The 23,724-nt window shown below is 42.7% G+C and overlaps 2 protein-coding genes across 4 annotated transcripts in view; one reads left to right on the plus strand and one right to left on the minus strand.

Annotated features, from left to right (window-relative positions):
* COL4A6 (collagen type IV alpha 6 chain) overlaps window positions 1–16,551 on the minus strand; it is a 244,677-nt gene extending 228,126 nt beyond the window's left edge. For all 3 annotated transcript variants that reach the window (XM_075008105.1, XM_075008104.1, XM_075008102.1), the window contains exons 1-3: window positions 16,347–16,551; window positions 15,643–15,734; window positions 15,467–15,515 (exon numbers count right to left, since the gene is read on the minus strand). In XM_075008105.1, coding sequence (XP_074864206.1) covers window positions 15,467–15,515; window positions 15,643–15,653 — 60 coding nt within the window. In that variant the 5' untranslated portion in view covers window positions 15,654–15,734; window positions 16,347–16,551. The remainder of the gene's footprint in view (window positions 1–15,466; window positions 15,516–15,642; window positions 15,735–16,346) is intronic.
* A 355-nt stretch (window positions 16,552–16,906) lies between these two features.
* COL4A5 (collagen type IV alpha 5 chain) overlaps window positions 16,907–23,724 on the plus strand; it is a 139,417-nt gene continuing 132,599 nt past the window's right edge. Inside the window, exon 1 of the mRNA XM_075008082.1 lies at window positions 16,907–17,058. Within this exon, the coding sequence (XP_074864183.1) occupies window positions 16,978–17,058 (81 nt within the window). The 5' untranslated portion in view covers window positions 16,907–16,977. The remainder of the gene's footprint in view (window positions 17,059–23,724) is intronic.

Raw genomic sequence — 23,724 nt, forward strand, 5'->3', positions numbered from 1 at the left:
CCAGGACTAGTGAGTCAACAAGCCCCACTGGCTCATTAGCATGGAAGCTGTATAGGGAATCTGTATAAAAGGATACAAGAAGGAGAGCTTGGGGAAGAGGAAGAAAGGAAACAGAAAGCTGGGGAGCCTGACAACTAGAATTCTCTGAATAGGCACACCTGTTCCTACCTTTTGGAGAAGGGGTTAGCGAGTTAATAATCAACACACCTGTATATTGGTGGAGAGATTAAAACACAGTAAATACACTACAGAGCGGTGTTTACAAGCAAGATCTCAGAGGTCTGTGTTCATGGCAGATGTGAGGAATAGCATGCCACCCCACGACTGGATGCATTTCTAAAAGATATGTTCTAGAGGTTATTTGAAGTCATGAAGTCAGACTAGATCACATTAATCTTTTCTGGCCTTGGAATCTACTAAACTTTAGACTCATATGTAGTATATTGTATATACGTATTGTAGGAAATATCTAGATCAGTGGTTCCTAATCTGGTGTCCTTGGACCCCTGGGAATTTGCAAGGGTATTTCAGAGTGTCCATGAAAAAATAAAAGATAAATAAGTGATCACAGAAAACAGAATTGGCTTTGATGAGGGTCATTGGACAGTTTGGGGGAGGGGGGTGATTGAGGGTTCGCACTCGTGAAAAGGTTGGAAGCCACTTATCTAGACCTTATGCCAGCAACAGGCAACCAAAAATAGGAAGTGGGCCCCATGAGTTGCACTCCTTTACCTCAATGGGCTGTGGGGGATTCTGTCTAGAGCCCCTGGACCTCCTGTCTGCTCGCCTCCTCCATATACTTCTTTTTCACTGGGGCACCAGAGCCTCACACTTCCTTCTCCCCTCCCTCCCTCTCAGTACTGTTCACAGATATTCCAGCTCTGGGATGGTGGGAGAGGAACAGGAACGAGCACAAATGAGTGCATTTGCAGTGCTCCTTAAGTGCTGGGAGGGATGGAGAGGAGTATGGAGCACAGAGATGTGGTGCCACAGTACACGAGAAGTATGTGGGGGAGGGAAGGTGACTGGGGTCTGTGGGCCACAGGTGTAACCGTAGTGGGCCACAGGTTGTCCAGCACTGCTTTATGGCATGCCTCTAACCAGGGCATCAGAAGACCTAGGAGAGATCTCAAAGGAATGCATATGAATAAGCAACAAATCAAAACTTGCTTCCATTTTGTGGCATTAAAATCTAACGCATAGGCTCTGTCTACACTAGCACAAATCTTCAAAATGGCCATGCAAATGACCACTTCGAAGATTACTAATGAGGCGCTGAAATGCATATTCAGTGCCTCATTAGCATGCCACGGGCCCTGGCTCTTCAAAATTGCTGCTTTTTGCTGCCACGTGGCTCGTCCAAACAGAGGTCCTTTTCAAAAGGACCCTGGGAACTTCGAAATTCCCTTATTCCTAGCAACCCTCCTGTCCCAGGGCTGCCAGATATGAAAGAGTTTGCTGTATATAAGATATATAGTATGCATGGATACTAGAACTGGAGAGATCTCAAAAGACTTCTCCCAATGGAAACCATGGACAGGGAAAGGAAGAAGATAGAACACAGTAGGCAGTCTACACTCTACTCATTTGACATCACCACAGATTCTGCCTACATCAGGACTACAGGTTTTGTCACAATGAGCCTGTGGTGCTGGAACAATGTGTATGGAGGGGTGCTGAGAACTAGTGAACAAAACTGTAAACCTTGCATACAGAATCATAGAATCATAGGGCTAGAAGGGACCTCAGGAGGTCATCTAGTCCAGCCCCCTGCTGCAAGCAGGATCAACCTCAACTAAGTCATTCCAGCTAGGATCCTGTCAAGCCAGGACTTAAAAACCTTGAGGGATGGAGAATCCACCACCTCTCTAGGCAACACATTCCAGTGCTTCACCACCCTCCTGGAGAAGTAGTTTTTCCTAATACCCAACCTACACCTCTCCCTCTGTAACTTTAGACCACTGCTCCTTGTTCTGCCATCTCACACCACTGAGAACAGTTTTTCACCCTCCTCTTTAGAGCTCCCCTTCAGGAAGTTGAAGTCTGCTATTAAATCACCCCTAAGTCTTGGTGGAAATCATTTCAAGCCAGAGCATGTGGCAGCCCCAATCTTAGCACCAGCACCTGTGCAATAAGCCTGATCCTGCGAGGCACCAAACACTCAACTTTCACTGGCTTCAGTGGGAAATGACCATGCTCCGTAGTGCCTGGCAGGAGTGACCCTTAGTTCAATAGTATCTGAGTGTAGGCTGCATTCCCTTGATGACAATGTAGATGTCTCCTGCAACATACCAAGAACACTCACTATATTTTATTGTGAAGTGTCATGGTAAAAATGAATAACTGCAGAAAACAATTAAAATTCTTACACTAAAGAAACTCATCCTCATATGCCTTGACACTCTGACCTAAAAATAATCCAGTTTTTATTTGAAATGTTCTTCCTAAAGCTGCATGGTCATAAAAAAGTTTTAAAGGATCCAATACATTCTTACAGCCTATCTAAAACACTCAGTAAATATTTCTGCTCATACCAGAGCTACCTATACCAGATCTCTGTATTCCTGCATCCTTCAGGCTAATTCAGAACAAACACAACTTGAATATATTTTTGAACACAGACAGCAGCAGGTTCTCACAAACAGCTCTGATAAAAAGTAGCCATTTAAAATTTGCAAAAAAGGCCATTTTAAGATAGTTGTGGTAGACAGATCTGAACTGCGCAAAAATAGAAGAATTTCCACCACCTGTGAACTACAGAAAATGCATTCAAAATAGTCATTCTAAAAATTTAACCCTTTCTTCACCCTCCCTTTCAAAAAAAGCGCAGATTTAAAAACAAAAAACCAAAAGAACAGCATAAACCTGAAATCCCTGTGAAAGTTGCTGAATTTTAAAAAGGTCTTGTTACAGAAGTATGTCACAGAGCTAGCCTGTACCTGTGTCTCAATGCACATTCCTCTGTAAATGGAATTTAGGCTGAAACGTGGTACCTCTTCTACCTCCCCAGAATGACCGCATTACACTGGAATGAGGAGGAGGGAGATAACTTAGTCTCTGGAATCTCTTTAATGAAAATTATAGGCTCTTGTTCTGATTTAAGAACTCTGGAAGTGTTTGGAAAAGCCGTCTAAGCACAATTAATTTACACTAAGTTCAATGATATTACAAGTCCCAGTCTTGGAAGCAAAACTGCCAGTGACAAAAGTGCACAAGGACTGCAGAATCAGCTGGAGGTTTCCTATGGGAAAATCTGAAAAACATTTCAGACTGGGATAACATTCTCTAAACTATTCAAACCAGTTTTCTGTTTCAAAAGCTGTATGATAAGAAAGAAGGAGCAAAAAGTACTTGGAGGGCCTGAATCCTGAAGTCAGTGGAAGCCAATAGCACTCAGCTTAGCCTCTTCCTCGCATTAACTCCTACTCATGAATACTATGAACTTGTTACATGCTGTATTCGGAAATGAAAGGTGGTCCATTCCATTCACCAAATCTGGTCAAATGTCTGTTAACTGTTCTAAAACAATCCAAGTTCTATGTATTGCCAAAGCACTTTTAAACTCACAGTGGTCTTCAATACATACAGTGTGAACAAAAATAGCTGCTTCTCTTCACATCTGTTCAGGTTTGGATGTTCAATTCTTATGGCTCTCAAAACAATTCCCTTAGTACAGGTCAAATGAGTCTTAGAGAGACTGAATATCTAGCATAAACATTAATTAATTCCATCCTGACATTGTGGAATAACTGAGACTAACTAGTGGTTTTTAATCATTACCACTCCTTTCTCAAACATATGCAAAACTTGGCTGGATAGTGTTAAGCTGGAAGTTAAAAGCGAGCCAGCCTCCCTTTGCAATATTCGCAATATCATGATAGAACATGAAAGAAAATGCAATGGAATGCAGCGTCTTTAGGTGAGGCCACAACATTACAGTTCATGTCTTATTGGTTACAGATCCTTCGAGTACTTTAAATGGTGACTGCACATGTATCTTTTGGCTGAAGAGGGCTTTAAGGCATTGCAGTTAACATTGCACTTAATGGAGAAATACAAAGATGCATAAACAAGGCAGAATTATACCCAACATACAAAGCATCCTTTTTAATTTTTCTGGCATTTTTACCTGATAAGCAGATGTCCTGTTTAGCAGCTCAAGCAGAAAACTAGACGTCAGGACTCCTGGGTTATGTATCCCTCAATGCAACTTATTTTTTGTGTGATCTTTGGCAAATTCCCTTTCTCAGTTTGTGAAACAAACAGAATACTATATATGTGCCACATGGGAATGTGACAAAACATAGTTAAAGGATATTTGCAAAGTACCCACAGATGCACAAAAGAAATCTAAAATAGCATTTTCATTTAAAATTTCAATGGCAACACATTTTAGTTTGAAGTTACATGGGGGGAGGCGTCACTGCCTGCAAACAAACAGGGTAGAGTTAATCCTAGGAAAGGGAAAAGTAAAAAATCAAATAACTTACTTAACACTAGAACATGTATAGTTCTTGCTAGTTTCCTCTTCCACATATATGCATTACTTCGGATGGTACTTAAACATCTTTTACTCCCATTGACATCAGTGGGGGCTAGAGAACGCTCAGAATATTCTAGGAGACGCACGCAACCATGCCCCCATTTTGCAAGTAAGGGTTTTTTCAAACACATCTAGATGATCTTGTGGTAAACAAACGAAAGTGTGGAACCAGCTCGGTGCTGAGTGTCCTCAGCTCCCCCAGGCCTATATGGCTATGGAAGAAGCATTAATAAAAGTCTACAGCTAAGTAGTACTCAGGTTAGGACACACTGGCCTGTTTGCACTAATTGTCTGTTAGATTTCAATTTGATCTCAATGATTACACATTCACAAAGAAAGTGATGGTTAAGACCAACCACATAACAAGCTATAAAACCACTGCTGCACTGACATGGCTCTCTAAACCAGAGCACCTTATTCACAGGCACTAACTCGTTTTATTTTTATATCTTCTGAAGAGATTAAAAGGGACATTGTTACATTAAAACATAATTGCAAATCATTCTTGTCTGTGTTACTACCTCATCTGGGATTACTAAAGCGGAAAGAATTAATAACCTCTAAAGTTAGCTCATCCCCACTATTTCAATGAGTGGAAGGGATCCGGGTTTGGGGGATCTGGCTGGAGGATGCAGAAAGAAGTGGAGACAGTTCTACCACCTCATGCCTCCCTTTCCCCAAAAACATGCTCCGGGGTACCCAGCAGAGATTGAGATTGTATATTAACAGTTTGCTTTATTTAAGATTTTTACTTTATTTGAATCTGTGCTTCCTTTTACATACGGCAACACTGCCCCATCATCACAACCTACATGGTCATTCTTTTATATTTTGTACCCAGTATTACAGTGTCCCCTTATTCCAGCAGATTTCTGCAATGACTATTACATCAATATTCTCATTTAAAACCAACCACTCTATTTCACCCACCTGACTCTTTTAGGCTTTTACCATTGGTAGACATGCACTGGCTCATTTTGTGAATATTCATTTGCTTGCAAACATGGGTTACAGTTCAAGGGACTCCTGTGTTTGCTCCTCACCAGCTCATACTTGTACTTTACACCGCTTGCTTCTCTGCACCTGTTGGCTTTTCCTCCAGCTCGTATGTAAAAACTCCTCTCTAACCTTTCCTTTTTACATCCCAGCAGTCTGGTTCCATTTTGAGTTTGGGGGAGCCTGGATAGGCTCCTCTTTTCCTTGCTGGTGTTCTCTAGGAAACGACAGAGTGGGAATCTTCTAATATTAAGTCCATCAAAAGGAGGGTGAATGAAGTTCTGTCATAGACCTTACTTGAAAGAAGCAAGAGCACATGAATCAGTCAGAGTAAGATGGAGTTGTGGAATACACAGCATCGCCACTGCAACCATGCATAAAGTCATGTATAATGCCTTTTATTTTAAATACAATAAACTCTGCTTTATCTGGTATTTGACCAACTGGAACTCTCAAATAACCAGCACAAACCCTGAGCCATGACACTGCTTCACCTTCACAGAGCAGAACTGAGCACATAAGCAACATTCACGCCTCAGAACCAGCCCTCTCAGAGCCCACCCTGGGTCCCTCCGTGTTGCAGGTGTGTGCAGCCGGCAGGCTCCTCTGCTCTCCTCTCTGGTGTCTACTGCCCAGAGTGGTTCCCTTCCCCATGTACCCACGTGTGAGCCCCACAAGTGGTTCCCCATGTTTCACAGCCATATATGAGGTAACAGGGCAGTGGCTGAGGAGTGGAGTGCTGGGGAATGGGGAGCTGAACTTGGTTATGGGGGACAGTGGCCCCCCGCTTGTGCCTCCCCCAGCTGCTCCCTATTAACTATCATATTTGAACATCTGGCCACTTCCCAGTCCCTGGCTTGTCAGATATTAAAGAGCTTACTGTAAAAGGAAAAAAACACAGCTGTAAAATTGCTACACTTTGCAGGGGCAGGAGTACTATCCAGAGCTACACTTAAATAGTTTGAGTTGATTTCAAACCTGAGCCAGTGGCTGAGTAGTAGAAAGACCTTGAGAGAACTTTGCAAGGCATCCTGTAGTATGAAGTGGGTACAGTATTTACTTATCCCACTTTCCAATCAACCTGCCAGTTTTCTCACACAACAATAATCATACAGAAAATACTTACCAATGTACATGTATTTTACACATGCTGCTCAGACTTTACAGTCTCTAAACACATTCTGCACATACTTTTATTGCAAAACTGAGATATATAATCAAACAGAATTGAGGCATAAAGTCCACAGGCTCCTTTTGTGGTACAAGTTCTGAATTCTCCAAAAGTTATTGATTTTTCCTGTTGTCAGATTTGCCTTTTGCCTCATTTTCCCTCCTCAAGCTATGTCTTTTCAGTTATACTCCACCCTGCTTTATGGGTAGGTTTAATCATCATTGTGTAATGCGATGATTCAGCATGTGATTATTTCATTAAATATTTCCAGCTGCAGTAGCAGTGACAGCTCAAGTTAAAGGTAGAGGAGTGTTATACTGCACATGCTTTATAGTCACAGTGAGAATATTAGCTGAATTGATGAAGTGGCTTTAGACTGCATGCTACCATTAGAATTGCATAACTGGCTGTTTGTGGTGTTATATCCATATCTGGAAAGCCCAGCAAATGCAGCAGTTGGACTGGTTTCCTTATTTAAATGCATTTTGTTAACTTTACTCTAGCAAGAAGATGCTCTGGGACATGCATTTCTGGGAGATTATTACACTCCTTACAGCTGCCTTTGTCATCATGATTGACGAGTTCAGGCATGCTATTATCTCGCAGCGAATGCACTGCCTAGAGTGTTGTACTTTTAATTGGAAGTTTTTCATTTACTGAATTATACACCTACTTCTCTTGCTAAAGAGACTTGTTTAGTTTTGCAGCCCTCTGAAGAACTAGATAAGATTTAATCTCTCATTAAATCTATACATTCAAGCTATTTCTCTTTCTCCCTTTCCCAACCTACAGAATCCAAGGAGGCAGCAGTAATGAGATACTTGCACAGATTGCCATCTGAAGAACCTACATCTGAAGAACCTACAGATGAGCAGCTATCTCAGTTTCTGCTTTCATCAGATGTCAATGGAATTATATCTAAGTGAAGGCTAAACCCCATATTTCATACTCCCGATAAGTCCTGTTTCACAAGAGCAGTATCACTAACTGCACATGAAACTACTAGTGTGAGTATGCTGCCATAGGACTGAGCCCAATGTTCTTATTACAATGTTTGCTGTTTTTATCATTCTTGCCTATCTAAAAACAAACACCAAATGCCTGGAGCCATGATAACAGAAGTTAGGACAGCTGCAAAGAGCTAAAATACTGAAAGTTAACAGTCCTAAGCTTGGGTAATTTCCTTATACACAAATTCTGACTTCCGTTGGGAAAGAAAAAACATCCTGGAAGCAAGTATGAAAGTTCCAGATATGCTCTCAACAAGTGGTTTACTTTCAGGCAGAACTTTCCTTGGCAGGTTGGATGGCAAACTAACAAAGAACACTTGAACATCACAATTTTTCTTTTTTAAAAATTATCAGGATCACTCCAAGATACCAATTTCTCATTTGTGTATTTTGGAAATAACAGGCAATCTTTAGTCACTCATAAAGATTTGTACCAATTTTGAAATGAAAAGCACTGCTTTAATTCACAATCCTTTATACTTAGCACTTTCTATAGGACTGATTGACAGGACTTCAATCTGCTCCACAGACAAAGTACTAAGCTTTGAAATGAAAAGAAACATGCTGCTAGCCATTAGTTATGAAGAAAATTTGCAAAGATGAAGGGATGGTAACCATTACAGTAGTGTCTGCCCATCCATTAGGGCCCTACCAAATTCATGGCCATCAAAAATGAGTTTGTGGAGCATGAATCTGATCTCCTGGTACCCAAGAAATTCAATCTTTTGTGTGCTTTACCCAATACTATAAAGATTTCATGAGAGAGACCAGTACTTCTTAAGTAAGGAGTGCTGACCCAAAAGAGAGGCACAGGCAGGTTTCCAGGTATTTTACAGGATTCACAATATTGACACCCTTCCTTCTGGGCTGCTATCTTCAGAGCTTGTAATGGCTGGAGGGTGGCAGCTGCTGACAGAGGGCCCTGCTCCACGGGCAGCAGCAGAAAGGTAAAGTTGGCAATACCATCCCTTTCCATCCTTGTTTCAGCTGGCTGCAGTCCTGCCTTCATAGCTGGGCTCCTAGGCAGGAGCCACCACTCTCCAGTAGTCTAGTTCTAAAGCCAGGGCCAGTGCCAGCACCACCACAGAAACAGGAGTAGCAGTACCACAAACCTTCCTACAGTAACTTTTTGACACCTCCTCACACACAGCTCCTTTTTCACACCACCATGAAATTTTAGGTTTAAATAGCTATAATCCAGAAAGCTATTATTTTTAAAATCTTCTGACTATGAAATTAACCAAAATAGACCGTGAGTTTGGTAGGATCCTACTGATGGTGTAGATCAGTGGTCCCCTGTGGGGTGGGCCCTTTAATAGGATGTGTGTGTAGAGGAATGTTAATAGGGGTGCACAGCAGAGCCTTAGCCAGCCCATAAAGGGCAGAAAAAAGTAGAGTCACCCAGCTCTACTCCATCACCAGCCCAAATTTGCCCTTATTCCTGCTCCAACCCCTCACCTCCTCCACCCTAGTTCCACCCCTACTTCCACTTTCAGCTCAAGCTCCTCTGCTGAGCCAACTATGCAGTAATGCTGGGGGTGGGGTGGACAGATTCCATTGGGGTAATGGGTGTTGTAACAGGAAAAATCTGAGCACCACAGGTGTAGACAGATTGCTTCAGTGACTCTGAGACACTCAGCTTTCTTCAGAGGATTGTAGTATGAAAACTGACACAAGGTTTGTGAGATTTTATTTCAGCTGTTGAGAATCCTGTCCCCGGTTGAGCAAAGTACATATACATATTTAAGGGGAACTGGTTATATGCTTAAAAAGTAAGCATGTGCCCATCTGCTTTGATTAATCCTGACCTCTGTGACAATCTTACACACAACGCTCAAGTCAATTTTCCTCTGAGGCTTCTTAGGAAATCTACGCACAGTGGAAGAGGCATGCACTGGAGACAAACCCAAGTAAAAATCTGGGGAAGGCACAAAGTAGCAGAGATCACTACTCAACTTCGCAGCCAGGAGACTAAAAAGTTGGGCAGAAGGGGCTGTGACCCCATCTAAGACCACCTTGCTTACTTTAGGGACTCTAGCCCTATTTGCTCATGGTAAACTCTCCTACTCCTTGAAGTCTGACATTACAGCTGGCCCTGCACAGGAGAGAAGATATAGAGTGCAATAGGAGGAGAAGACATTTTGTACCAAATACTTCCTTTCACACCTGTACAGCTCTTTGTTCAATAAGAAAAATATAATAAAACATACTAAAGAAAATTTCTCCAAAAACAATGAGTCCTGTAGCACCTCACAGATTAACAGATTTATTGGGCATAAGCTTTCAGTGGAAGAACTCACTTAGTTTATGCCCTAATAAATCCACTAGTCTCTAAGGTGCTACAGGACTCTTCATTGTTCTTACAGATACAGACTACCACAGCTACTCCTCAGACTTAAAACTTCTCTGGAATTCTGCACAGCCATTAGCACTCACTAGAGAGCTGGCCTTGCATGACCTATTTGTTCAGTTTTAAATTAGTTTTTGTTCATAGTTCTCAGCATGTTCTTACGGCAGTTAAGGAATAACACTAACAGACCTCTTGTAAGGGATTAAGACTGCAATTCTTTCCAATAAGTCTACACATACTGAATAAAGCCAAGTAAATATAGGGACCTCAACCCCTCAGTATTCCTGTGGCTGTTGAGTGACTATCTTGCCCTGTGAATGGATGAAGTTTTCACCATACAGGGATATAAGGATAAATATTCACATTTTATATTATTCTTCTGAAACTTTCTGTTGACTCTTTCCCCATACAGGCATCAACAAAATCAAATTAAATCTCTCCAGAAAAAGCATGCAGCCACATAAAAGCATGGTAACTACAGAAACAGTCATGCTACCAGAAGGTTAGCCACTTATAGTGAATGATCATAACAAATAAGCAAAAAAGGTGGGACTTGATCTCATCTTCTGATGACCCTTCCACCATATATAGAGGAACTATGTCTTTAGCTAGTTCATTTAAACGGTTACTTGTTCTCTATCATGACTCTTCTTATAGCTATTAGACCACATTATTCCTCAGTGTAACTCCACAGAAAATAAGGAATTACAATACAAATTAATTTTTATTTATCATGTTGTCACTATAGTGAGATTATAAACCGTGTAATACTTATATTGCAAATATGCTACACTAAGGCACCGAGAATCAGAAATAACACTTCCAGATACTATAAAGCAGGATAGAAGCTGCACCATACGGCCTAATCATGCCCAGGCAAAATACTAACAACATCAGGAGGGTTGAGTTAGTTTAAACCAGGGTGGAATTTTCTCCTTAATGTTTACATCAATAAGGCATCTGTACCAATCACTTGGATATTTCTGCATACCTTCAATGGACTACAGAATAACATACGAAATGGTGAAGCTCAAGAAGGACACCAGATCGATCCACATACAAAATTATTAATAAAAATGAGTCACAGGAGATTAGTAATGATACACACAGCTTCTGTCTTGTAAGTAATTGCTCTAAGTCTGAATTGCTGAAGAACCATAGTTACATTGGGATATAATGGTACAGTAAACCCTTGATTTAATGGATTAATGTGCGAAGGGTGTCCGTTAAGGACGAAAGTCCATTAAATGCCAGGATTTACTTGTATTTGCAAAGCGCCCCTCCCACCCCAGCCACGCGTCTCCCACCTCCCCAAAAAAATATAAAATGGGTGACTCACGAGAGCAGCTGGAGCCTCATCATGCCTTGGGCCCCTGCCCTGGCTGGAAGAGCTACCATTGCATCTGGATCCTCCACCACAGCTAGAGCTGCCGCAGCCGGAGCCAACACACACACACGCGCTTCCCACTGGGTGTGGTGCACTCTGCGTGGCAGCTCCTCCAGCCACAGTGTAACCCCAGCTGCAGTGGCTCCAGTTCCAGCATGGCTCTTGCAGCTGCAGTGGCCCATCCAGCCACGGCCCGGGTCCTGCAGCCGTGGTGGGAGCCCCAGCCATGGTGTAGCTCTTGCAGCCCTAGCAGCTCCTCCAGCTACAGTGGCTCCAGACCACTCATCGGCAGCTCCGGTGAGTCGCCAGTATTACATTACTTTACATGAGCCAATGTTGAAAATTTATATTGCTAAGTGATCACAACTGTGACACCCATTTCAAAACCCCATTCTTTACCTTGTGAATAAAACTTTAGTAGATGTTTACCTGCTGAATAAAACGATAAAAAGCGACAGGACCAAAGCTCAGCAAAACTAAACTGATCATCTTCTACTGGCAGTAACTCCTGTGTATCCTGCACCTCACTTCTATTACATTGCACAAATATAACAGTGCACAGCATTTTTTCTAAGAATTTTGAGAGTACCATCCCCTAAAAAATTAAACTTTTGTCTGAACTATTCTACCTACCATTGTTAAACATAATGCTGAAGATTACAATAACTGTGAGATGAGAGAAAGGTATTCTATTTTTCCAATTTATTTACTTTGTGCATTTGATACCCCTTGTGTCTAGTCAAATCCCTGCACCCATATGGAGACCCAGTGATCTCAATGGAGTTCTGTAAGGTTGGAAGAGTCATCTTGTAAGATCAGGACCTTAATCTGCTGTTCTAATACACTGTATATTCATAAAGGAACACACGGCTGTAAAATGACACAAACTGACAGGAGGATTCAGGAAGACACAGGTTCCGAAGTTACTTTTAACCAATTTTTTTTTAAATGGATACATTTCAAGCTGAGAACATTCCCTTAAACCAGCGGTTCCCAAACTTTAGAACATTCGTGTACCCCTTTCAAGACTTTGGCCTTACCAGCATACCCCCTCTCCTAGTGCTGTCCCAGTGTTTATCTCCTGATTTTTAGTAATTTATTTTCTGTTGCGTACCCCTTGAAATCCTTTCAAGTACCACCAGTGGTACACGTACCACTCTTTGGGAAACACTGCCTTAAGCTAGATCTCAAAATTTACAGCAAACCAATCATTATAGCAAACCAAGTACAACGGAATTGAAGTTATATACCACGACATGTTAGAGTCCAAAGTCACACTTATCTCTGGTAATGTACCTCTCAAGTACTAGGGAGCCCAGTTCACACATATTCATGCTTTTTGTTCAGTTAGAGCTTTAAAAATCATCAGAAGGAGACAGACAATTATAGGGATAAACAATCGTTCCATGTTTTTAATACTGCAAGGTATAAAATCATAAGGTTCGGAACTTCTAAAACCAGAATTATCCCAACACTCTGTAAGGACCCAATGCAGTCATCCTCCTATGAATAAAAACTCCCAGTGAATTGTGTGCGGCAAGATTAGCTCAGATGTGAACAGAGAAACTGTCATTTCAACATAACTTTAGTAAACTTAAAAGATTCGGGAGCACTAGAGGCCTAATCCTTTTGCACCATACTTAGTCATTTACAGTTGTGAAAACAGTATAAAATGCTATCAATAGTGTGAGTTGAAGGTCTGATTTACTAGCATTTTATACCCCCTTTTCAAGTGACTATGCAATAAGGTTGAGAAATAGACTTCTGAGCCAAATAAATGACTTAACTGTACTTCGTGGAGAAAAACAATTGCCACTTGTAAGAAATAAAATAGCCCTATAATCCTGTATCAATCATGGCCAAAGAGATAATGTTCAGCAAGACTCCTTAAGATTCATTATTTAACAATTTGGTATGATACGCTAGAATGGCACAAATTGAGCCACTCTAGTCCGGTACTCTCGGATCCTGACTAATGCTGAACAAGAGAATTTGCCAAACTACAGGAGTTCAACATTGCCTAGCAGCATTACCAACACTTTTACTGCTTACTGAGCTCTTAGAAGACATTTAGGAGTAAATTTATGCTAAGTAACAGCACAGAACATTGAAAGCCAGGACTGGTAGCTGCAGTGTAAACAAATATTGTGGGACCATAGGAAGCATGGCCACATCCGTAATAACTGTATATCCTGTTAATTAAAATCATGCTGGACTGTGGATGTTGCCAGACCAGAGAGTTCCAGACTAGACTGGTTCAACCTGTATTTTGAGGGGGGGGAAAAAAAAAAGCAGGAAAAATGAAATATTTATTTTAAATTAATCTGATTTTGAAAATCTTAGTTGTTTGCTATTTTCTGCTAGCTAGATTTTGCAGGTACCCTGTACATCTACAGGAATGTTATATAAAAATATTATGGTCCACTAGTCTGAAATATTAATACCATTTTAACAGCATCCATTATGCTCAATTATTTTCAATTTCATAACACAGAATTGTCTCTTTTTTTATATACTTAGGATCATTTTGTGTATAGTTAGTTAGGACCAAATCCTGGACCAGTCCCATTAACTAATACATATCAACACTTGCAGGACCTAGTCATTGCTCAGTTTCATACTTATTTTTGTGCTGTTTTCATATAGCTACAAAATAAAAGGTTTCTAATCCTTTAAAGATACAACTTTATCTAAACACCAGTGAAACAGATTACTATTTTGATTTTTTTCCACTGTTGACAAACAGTATCCAGTCAAATCACAAACTTTTATTTTAAGCTGCCTTTGTTAGAGAACTGTGCTAAAATGTGAAGTAAATAAAACTATTTTAAAGTACATATGTTCCAAATGTTTTTCACATATTTGTAGCCAGAATTTACAGTAAGCTAAACACTAGAAAGAACTGATTCATAAGTGTTGCATAACCTTAATTTATATCATAATATGGCAAAACGATTATTTTCAACTACTGTTCAAATATCCTTTGGGATCTAAATTTAAACTCCTGGGTTTTACAATTTATGGATTTTTTTTTATAAAAGGACTTTAGATTAGTTGAGTGGACTAAAGAGTTCATTATCTTAACTATATCATTAAGAAATGTTTCTGCCAACATAATGGTCATATTTATGAGCACATACGTCCAGCATTTTTGATTATTACAGGCAATCTTTCTTTACACTAACTTCTTATAAAGTTAAAGAGGGGCACAAAAAGAACAGTCTTTGATCCATCAAGCAGACACTTATATAGAATTGTTAATCTTAATATAAAATTTGAGGTCCTGATCCCTTAACTCTGATTCATATCTATGTGACTGTCTTCAGCAGGACTGCTTATGTGAGCAAGGATTAGCCTTCAAATTGTAACATTATCATCTGAGAAGAGCAAGAAGAGAAAAAAAGCAGAAGTGGCCATTTTATTGCTGGTCAACTATTAAGTGAAGTTGTAATAAAAAGGTACAAATTGCCTTTAGATGAATAGCAGCTTTGTAAAGAATAACCAAAGAAGACCAGAAGGAAAGCAAAGTAAAATACCGGACTGACTCCTCAAAGAATCATAAAGGGGCATATTCCAGGTGAGGAACGCCAAAAGCTAAAAGGACTAATTAGGCAACTTTCACATTTAGCAATCCATAGGTATGCAGACACAGGACCAGGCAAGCAGAGATGTACAAAAGTAACAGAAGTCCAATCTCCTTATGCCATTTCTGTGTGTAATTGACATAGGTAACCTACTTCTCCAGTTAACACATACTGTAACTTTTTGAAAACTAATGCACATAGTGATACACAATGCAATCCCAAATAGCCTGTAGAGTCAAGATGTAGGGACCACAATTTCTCATACCGCAAAACAACATCCCTGGAATTAACAGATGCTGTGACTTTCAAAACAACCCCACAGGTACACTCCAAGTTCTGCAGCCCGCAACACATTCAGCGGCTTCCTTGAGCACTAAAAAGGGCAATGAGAAGCACATGGGGATTGCGTTAGATCTACAACTTACCCCAGTCACCATTTCCACGGCTAGGCAGAGAGCAACCAGAACACCCACCCTGCAGGGGGAGGCAAAGGAAACAAGAAGTTACCCCCTTAGGGCACCCAACACTCAGGGAGCAGAAGCAAAGCCAACCGGCCATTCCCCGGCCTGACCCCAGAGGGAAAAGGCTGGGGCTCACTCACCCGGCACGCATGCTGATCCTCAGCCACTGGAAACTATTCGCCCGCTGCTCCGCCTCACGGAAAGCTTGGCTGCCCGGGGGTTAAACGGCGCTCTGTCGGCAGGAGGGGAACAAAGTGGGGGCAAGGGGAGAAGGGGCCACGGAAGAGGGAAACAGAGACAGGTTAGCCAGCCCCCTCTGCATTTAGGGGCAGAGCAAGCGCGGGCACGAGGCGGGCGAGCCGCGCGATCCGGCCGGCAGATGAAAGCTAACTCACCCACGCGAGTGCCCCGCAGCAGGCAGCTCAGCAGCGGAATGGGGGAAGGGGGAGGACCCCGGGCTGTCAATCACAGAAACACCAACATCTCCCCCCTCCCCACATCCACCACACACCTAACTGCCCCCCCACCCCCAGCACCTCGCCCTGAGCTGCCCTACCACAGCCAAGGCGGGGGCCACCGGCTCTTCCGACACAAGCGAGTTAAGGCGACTCTAAAGAGTCCCTCAACCAGATCTGAGCTGCTCGGTATCTATCCGCCCCCGCCCGTGGGGTCGCCCCTCAGTACAGCGGAGCGTGTAGCCGGCAACCTCTCCGCCCGAAGACAAGCCGAAGGGCTGCGGGCGTCACGGGCCAGCGCGAGACGGTGGGCGGGCGGGGGGAGAGTTGCTCTGCTTTAGGGCAGCAACTTCGGCGGCTTCCCGCGGGGCGCTGGAAAATGAAGTTACCTGATCGCTGCTGCCTCCCATCCCCGCCCGCTAGGGGTGCGGGTTCGCGGGGACAGCAGTGCAAAAGCGAGCGCGTGACGCGGGGCGAGGTGCAGGTGTCCCCGGCGTGCCCACGCGTGGGTCGCCCCGTCCCCCAAGACCCCAGCACTGCGGCTCTCTTCAAGCCCGGGCTGCCTGTGCCCGCCGGCCGGCGCCTACAACTATGAGCGCGGCCGTCCCCCCGGGACACTTCCGCCGCAGTAAATAGTCCCCCGCGAAGAAGGCAGTGGCCGCTCAGCGCGGCTCGGGCAGCGGGGCGGGCGGGCGGGTGCGTGGCGCCGTTTAGACTGGAGAGGAGGGCCAGGCAGGTCGCCGCGTCTTAGCCGAACAGGTGTCTGTCGAAGGGGGAGGGGGAGGAATGCCCAGGAAGCCCCCACCCCCCCCCACCGCAGTGGCCCTAGTCAGGTTGCCCATGAGCCAAGGGAGGTTGGAGCGCGGCGGAGGGATACCTCCCGCCTGCCCTTTTTGGGGGCGAAGTAGGGCCGGGAGAAGTGGAGTCGGGAGAAGTTGGCCGGGCGGAACAGAGCGCCCAGGGACAAGGGCCGCGGGAGGGGGGCTCGCTGCGCCCCGCAGCCTCAGCCCCGCCGGGAGCATGGAGCTTCGGGGGTGCAGTCGGGGGGCTGCTGGCTGCCTGCTGCTGCTGGGGCTCTGGGGGCTGAGCGCAGACGCTGCGGTAAGTGCTGCCCGCTCACCCACCCCCATCTCCTGGGGCTCCGCTCCTGGCACCGGGGTTCTCCCCTTCCCTCACCCCCGCCCCCGCGGGCTCGGTGGCGTCTCGTATTTATAACCCGCGTAACCCAAAACCGCCGGGGTGCGCGCTTTGGGGAGCGTTGGGTGGCTTAAAAATAGGGTGTGTGGTGCCGGGGAGTCCTGTCCGTGCAGCGCTGGGGAGCTCACCCTACCCATCCCCCCTCGCCTCCGGGCTGGAGCTCCTGGCGGAGCAGTGCTCGGCCCCCTGGTGCTTCCCCGCGGGCCAAGATGATGGGCTGCAACGCGAGTCTCTCTCTTAGGCGCCCGCTCTGCTGCGCGCCGGGCAGTGCTGGGGCGCCACCGAGAGACGCGGGGGCGCGAGGGGGAGCGGCCCCTGCCCATGTGGGGAGCAGGCTGGTCCCTAGCCATCCCCCCTGGGGGAGCGGAGCTGGCAGGGTTGTCTTCTCTCGCGCTCCCCTTCTGCGAGAGCGTGAGTGGAGGGGGTAGCTCGGGGGACGAGCTGGAAGTGCGGAGAGAGACCAGAGAGCAGCCCCAGAGGTTCGGGGAGCGGGGTGGGAAGAGGGATCTTTAGCTTCACTGTTAACTCAGCACCCTGGTGGCTAACCAGTTGCGAAGCAGTAGTCGCTAAACTGGCTGTTGCTGTAGCGAGCCAGCCACGTTATTCCGAAAGAACATAGCTATTGTTCAAGATGACTAGCCACGCTCAACTTGCCAAATAGCCACAAGCAGCTAGTGTGTTGGATGCCAGGGAAGGTGGAAACGGGGGTGCTGGAAGAATTCTTACGTTAGGGGTGCTGAGAGCTCTTAAATCAAACTGCAAACCCTGTAATTAATGAAATCACTTCAAGCTGGCGGTGAGGGGGTTGCTGCAGCACCCCACTCCCAGAACCCTAGTTCCAACACCTGTGCGTGGAAGGAGTTTTGCTCCCTAGGGAGGTGGGTGACAAATAGGGATCTCTCCCCTTACTCATCTTTCATCTGCATCCTGAACGCCTGCCTGGACCTGATAGGGACTTTTGGGTGCTTTAAGGGCACAGAGAGCATTTCAGGAAAGCTAGTTACAACTTGAGGAAAGTACTTCAGTTCTGCTTTTTGCACGTAAACTTTGACCTTTTTTTTTTTGGCATGGATGGTGGAAGTGTACTGTGATCTGGAGCATGTACGGTTCATTACTTTGGCAAGTACTCTGTCGCCTTTTGGGAAGGGGACAGTATCCTAGATTGACGTTGGAAGGGTTAGGCCTTAAGAATGAGGGAAGAGAGAGGCTTAAGGGAGCAATTTCACTTACAATAAATAAGAACCTACTAGCTTATGAATATACTCAGCAAAAGTAATTTAGCTGTATGCAGGTACATATGTAGCCAAATATGTCTTATCTTTGCTCCATCGGATATTGGACTGTCACAAATTTCTAAAAGGTTAAATGCTTAAGACGCAACCGTTTCTTTCAGTCTGTTAGAGAGATGGGTGATGTGGGGAAAATTGTGCCTGCTTCCTGTTCAAGGAAAAAGGGCATCAGAGTTTATTGTTTAGATATACACTGGCTGAAATCTGAACTCCAGTTAACATGAGAAATACACAGAACATGGCTTTTTCCATTTTTCTTAAAATTACAGCATTCTATTGGTTCTGGAAAAAAAAGTAAAAACTTCATGTTATTCCCACCTTCCCCCAGGACTGTATGTCGAAATGAGATGATGATCATCTTCTGATCATCATAAAGTGTATGATGTACAGTGTTATCTCATGGTAAACAGTCTGATAAATACTGTTCTGGGATTTTTTTTAAGTGAGCAGATCTAGTGCTGAGGAGTGAAATGGGATCACGTCTTGACGAAAGCAGTATCTGGAACTGTTGTTCTAATCACCTTACTGCTCTTTTTTTTTTTTTAAAAAATAAAAAATAGTTCCCCATGCCCTGCCCGAATCCGGTGCTGGACTACTGAAATAACTGTGTGTATAGCAATGCACTCTCGAGAGCAGAGCAAATATATTCGAGGTAGGATGATTGCTCCATTCAGCTAGGATAAGACAGGCTAGATGGCTTGTCCAAAAATGTGCATCAGTCTTAGACAACAGAGGCAGGAAGAACTGTACTCATTTATTCTGATTATCCATTTATTTTATCGCCAGCCTTCTGTATTTAGTGTTCTTTTGGTGAGTAATATGGACAGTGGATGAATTTGTTGTCATCCTGCTGTGTTATCTATATGATGGATAGGAGAAGCTAGGCAGGATGAACTGAGAGAATGTTCTCCTGCTGGCCTGGAATATAATTAAATATAGCATATGGCAGCTGGTAAAGGTGCCCATAGTTTTTCTTTATACACACTTTTATACGGACGGAATGCTAGTGTAGAGTGCATGTAAGAGATGGAGAAAATGGAAAATTGTCAGGTAGACATTTGTTAAAGTGGTAGTGTAGTGTGATCACTGCATGAAATGATATGTAAATAGAGCACTCATAAGGATGTGTTATGTCATGGAAACCTAAGATAAACAAAACTGAGTTCATTCACATGGAGTAGTTTGAAGGAACTGTATTATTAAATAAATGCTTGTTACATGTTTAGTATTGTGTATAGCTGACTCTTTTGTTAGCTGGTGGCATTTCAGTTGCATCACAAAAATGTAAAGTAAAATAAAAATGTAAAAGAGGAAGAAAATTTCTAATGAGGGGCTCTATGTAAAGCTCAAAAGCTTGTCTGTCTCAACAACTGAAGTTGGTCTATTAAAAGAAGTGACATGCTGGGTAAAGTTATAATGTGCAACAGTTAAACTCTTTATTTAAAAAAACACTTTAGAACTATAAATATTGCTGTAATTTTCTACTGGTGAAAAATTGGTGAAATAGAATTGACGCAAGTATAGTTATGCTGGCTTATGCTAAGCAAAGAATCTGGGTCTTAATTACCAAAAATTCTTTATGTTTAAAAAACACAGATTTTACTGGACATTTTCTGATTGACATAGGTAATTTATGAAGTAATTTAGAAATGAGGTTTTTCTAAAAAGCTAGAAATAGATATGTAATAAGTTGGGTTTTGAGGTGTTGTGTGAAATTAAATTTGTGAATTAAAAGGAGAAGATGGAAACTCACTTTGTGAAAGAGGGAGGGAAAGCATAAAATACAGTACCATGCCTTGTAACATAATTTGACTTCTAATGCAATTGACAAAGGCCATGAAACTTTCTCTTCTAAATTTCCTTGATGACTGCAGGACTGGCAGACTGGAGAAAGAAACCTCGCTTCATCAGACTTACTGCTTTGTTTCATGTGGAGTGTTTTGCAGTGGACTCAAGCTGAGCATGTTTCCCCTTGGAAAAAGTGGGCATTTGTAGAATTGCATACAAATTTCTACTGTTACTGACTAATTTACATGTTATTTAAATAATCTATGCATAAGGTATAGAGAACAATTTGATTGAGCATGAACTAGCATTGGTAAAAGCTCAGATTCTGAATGCAAGTGGGAGTAGTAGCAATTGACTTAGGTGTATACAGAAAACTGGACTCCATGGTATTTTGTCAAGTCCTGTTCCTCCCAGTGAATATGGTAATTTCTTCAGGTGAATATTGAAAAGTGGAGTGATCTAAAACATAAGGATGCAAATGTGGTAAGACATGTTAGTTAGCAAGAATTTAACAGGGCTAGCATGGGTTTCAACAGAAGAATGTACAGCTCATGCTAGGTCACTCTGATGCATCTGGCAAAGTGGGTCTTGGCCCACAAAAGCTTATGCTCCAAATATGTGTTAGTCTAAGGTGCCACAGGACTTCCAGTTGTTTTTGAAGATACAAACTCCCAAATTTTGGGAGTAAGGGCACATTGGAAGTGCCCGTGGCTACACGGCATGTTGGTGCTTTAAAGTTTGCACCTTTGAGGTTGCTTCAATGAGAATTGGCCTATTCATTAGCATATTCATCACAGCCCTTCATTATTATTCCCTGCTCAGGCTGATTACCATGCCCCCTTCTAAGAAGGGGGCTGGTGTAGACACAGCCTTCTATTATTATCAGAACAGCCCTGAAACCCAGTGAAAGATGCTTAGTTTTAAAAGCTTTGGTGGTGATGAGAATTTTCTTTCATGGGATGCAACTGATTTGCCTAATACCAAGGCACCATGCTTCTTAGTCAAATCCACCCTAACAAGAGAATTGAAAGTGCTTTGTTTCTTAATATCATCATGTATAGCTTTACATATTAGCCATCTTTAAAATTCCAAAGGGAAAACATATGTGAATTAGGAATTTTATAACAATGAACGCCACAAGATGTTGCTATAAAAACTTGTTGGTACAAAGAAATTACTGAAATGCATGTTGCTTTTGGTATCACTAGAACATCCAGAAAGCCGTCCGCGTGGTGTTCTGTTATAGGATTTATAGCATCAACAGAAATGCATTATTTAGATTCATTAGGATATGCTTAATTGGAGCAAAATGCAGTAGATTTGTTCTGCTACAAATACTATGAAGACAATTGAGCAGAGGGCAAAAGAATTAGGTACTCCTCATGGTGACATGAGAGGATTTTTGTTGTATAATCCTTTTAAACTGGGTGAACTCTCCATGGGATTGCTTCTAGATAGATTGCTACATTGGAGTCACTGTAGACAATGTTGTATGGCTGTAAATTCCAGGATAGCTGAATGGAAAACAACCTTTTAAAACCAATGATCACATGTAACAGTTTCTTTTAAAGTAACTTTTATAGCAAGAACTCTTATGAGTCTCAGGGATACACATGTTTAGTCTCTAAAATGCCACAGGACTCCTCATAGCCTGTATCTGCACAAAAAAAACCCCAAATAGTTTATGCCCAAATAAATCTATCATGAGTAAAAAAAAAAAATACTTTCTTAGACTACATGCATATGACAAAGTAGTTCTTATGCACAAAAACTTATGTCCAAATAAATCTCATGAATACAATGAGACTGTTAAGTTTACAGCTTTCAGGTACTTTATCTTCAAACTCTGAAACTAAAAGCATCTCATAAAAGACAGAGTTCTGTGGCACGTCAAAGATTAAGGCTGTGTCTACACTTGAATTCCTCTTTCAAAAGAGGACTGTGAATGAGGGAAATTGAAAATGCAAATGAGGCACTCATTTACATATCTGAAAAGAGATTATGCAAATAAAGCATGAGAAGAGATTCTTTCAAAAGGTAAAAAAGTGTAGACAGGGCTCTTGAAAATAAACAACATCTTTGAAAGAACCCCTCTTCCTATTTTGTTTCAGGAAGAAGGGGTCTTTTGAGGATGGGCATTTATTTTCGAAAGAGCCCAGTCTACACTGCTTTTTTTTTTTTCTCCTTTCAAAAGAATCTTTTTTTTCCCAGAAGATTCTTACGTAAATCAGTGCCCTTATTTGCATTTTCAGTTTCCCTCATTTGCATTCCTCTTTCGAAAGAGGAATGCAAGTGTAGGTACAGCCTTAATCTTGGAGGTGCCCCAGAACTTTTTCTTGAGATGCTTTTAGTTTCAGAGTAATGCTTGAAGATAAGGTACCCGAAAGCTGTATACTTAACATTCACATTGTATTAATGTATAGTGAGCATTATAGAGAGGGAAGGGGGGGGTTCTTAAATGTTCATACAGTACTGCTTTGTATGTACACCCATCTCTTACATCACTGGGCCAGCTGTTCTTAAAGTTCTATTTAGTATTTGTGCTGGCACTGATTCCAGTCACAGAATTGCATGCAAAAGATGTGGTAATGGTGGATGTGTGGCTCTCAGATTGCTTGTTCATATCAAGTGGTTAGATGTCCTAAATGCTGCCGCTTAGCCACAGTTTATTGTGCATGCAGAACCACAAGCTCAAAAGCAGAGATTTTCTTAACTTATTTTTGATTTCTAAGGAATGAATTTTTGTCTACCACTTTCTATCTTCCAAGACAAAGCATATTTTAAAAACTAGGACTAAGGCTGATTATTGGCTGCATAAGAATACATGTAGTGCTCATTATATTCTCACGATTGTATTTTCTGATACAGGACCAGTGCTGTTGGAAAGCTTTTGCTGGTCTTGCCAGCATTTATAATGTCAATCTAGTCTTAGCAGGCTATGAGATCAAAACTTAACTGTGTCCTTTGGTTTAATAATGTACTTCTGGGATGACTAGTTTGGTTTCTCTTATAAGAGTTAGAGGTGAATGGATTATTTGGGATTAAAATGATCTGCTTTCTGGTGGTTGTATGAAGTGTTGGCTTCCAGCTTTGGTTCTTAATATAAACATCTGCTAACTTATGCTGCATCTGGAAGAAATGCTTCCTGCTATTCGTGCCTTTCTAAGGCTACCGTTACACTAGCAAGTTTTGCTGACAAAATCCTAGTTTTTATTAACAAAACTGGTGGAATGTCCACACGCAATGCATTTTGTTGACGGTTTGTCAACAAAACTTTGCGCTTTTGCCTGCAGCATTCTGCCTCTCAGCCATGAGGCATAACACTGTTATATATAGATTCTGTCCACAAAAAAGCTGTGTGGCTGCTGGGGGGTCAGGGCGAAAGGTGGGTCTTCTCTTGACAGACAGGACATCCAGGACAATGGGCAACCCCCTCTCCTGTGCTTCCAAGTGCCTGTTTTGTCGAGGGAGCGGCTGGGTGGTCCAGCTGCTC

Source organism: Carettochelys insculpta, chromosome 13, assembly GCF_033958435.1.
Source record: "Carettochelys insculpta isolate YL-2023 chromosome 13, ASM3395843v1, whole genome shotgun sequence".
NCBI lineage: Eukaryota > Metazoa > Chordata > Testudines > Carettochelyidae > Carettochelys > Carettochelys insculpta.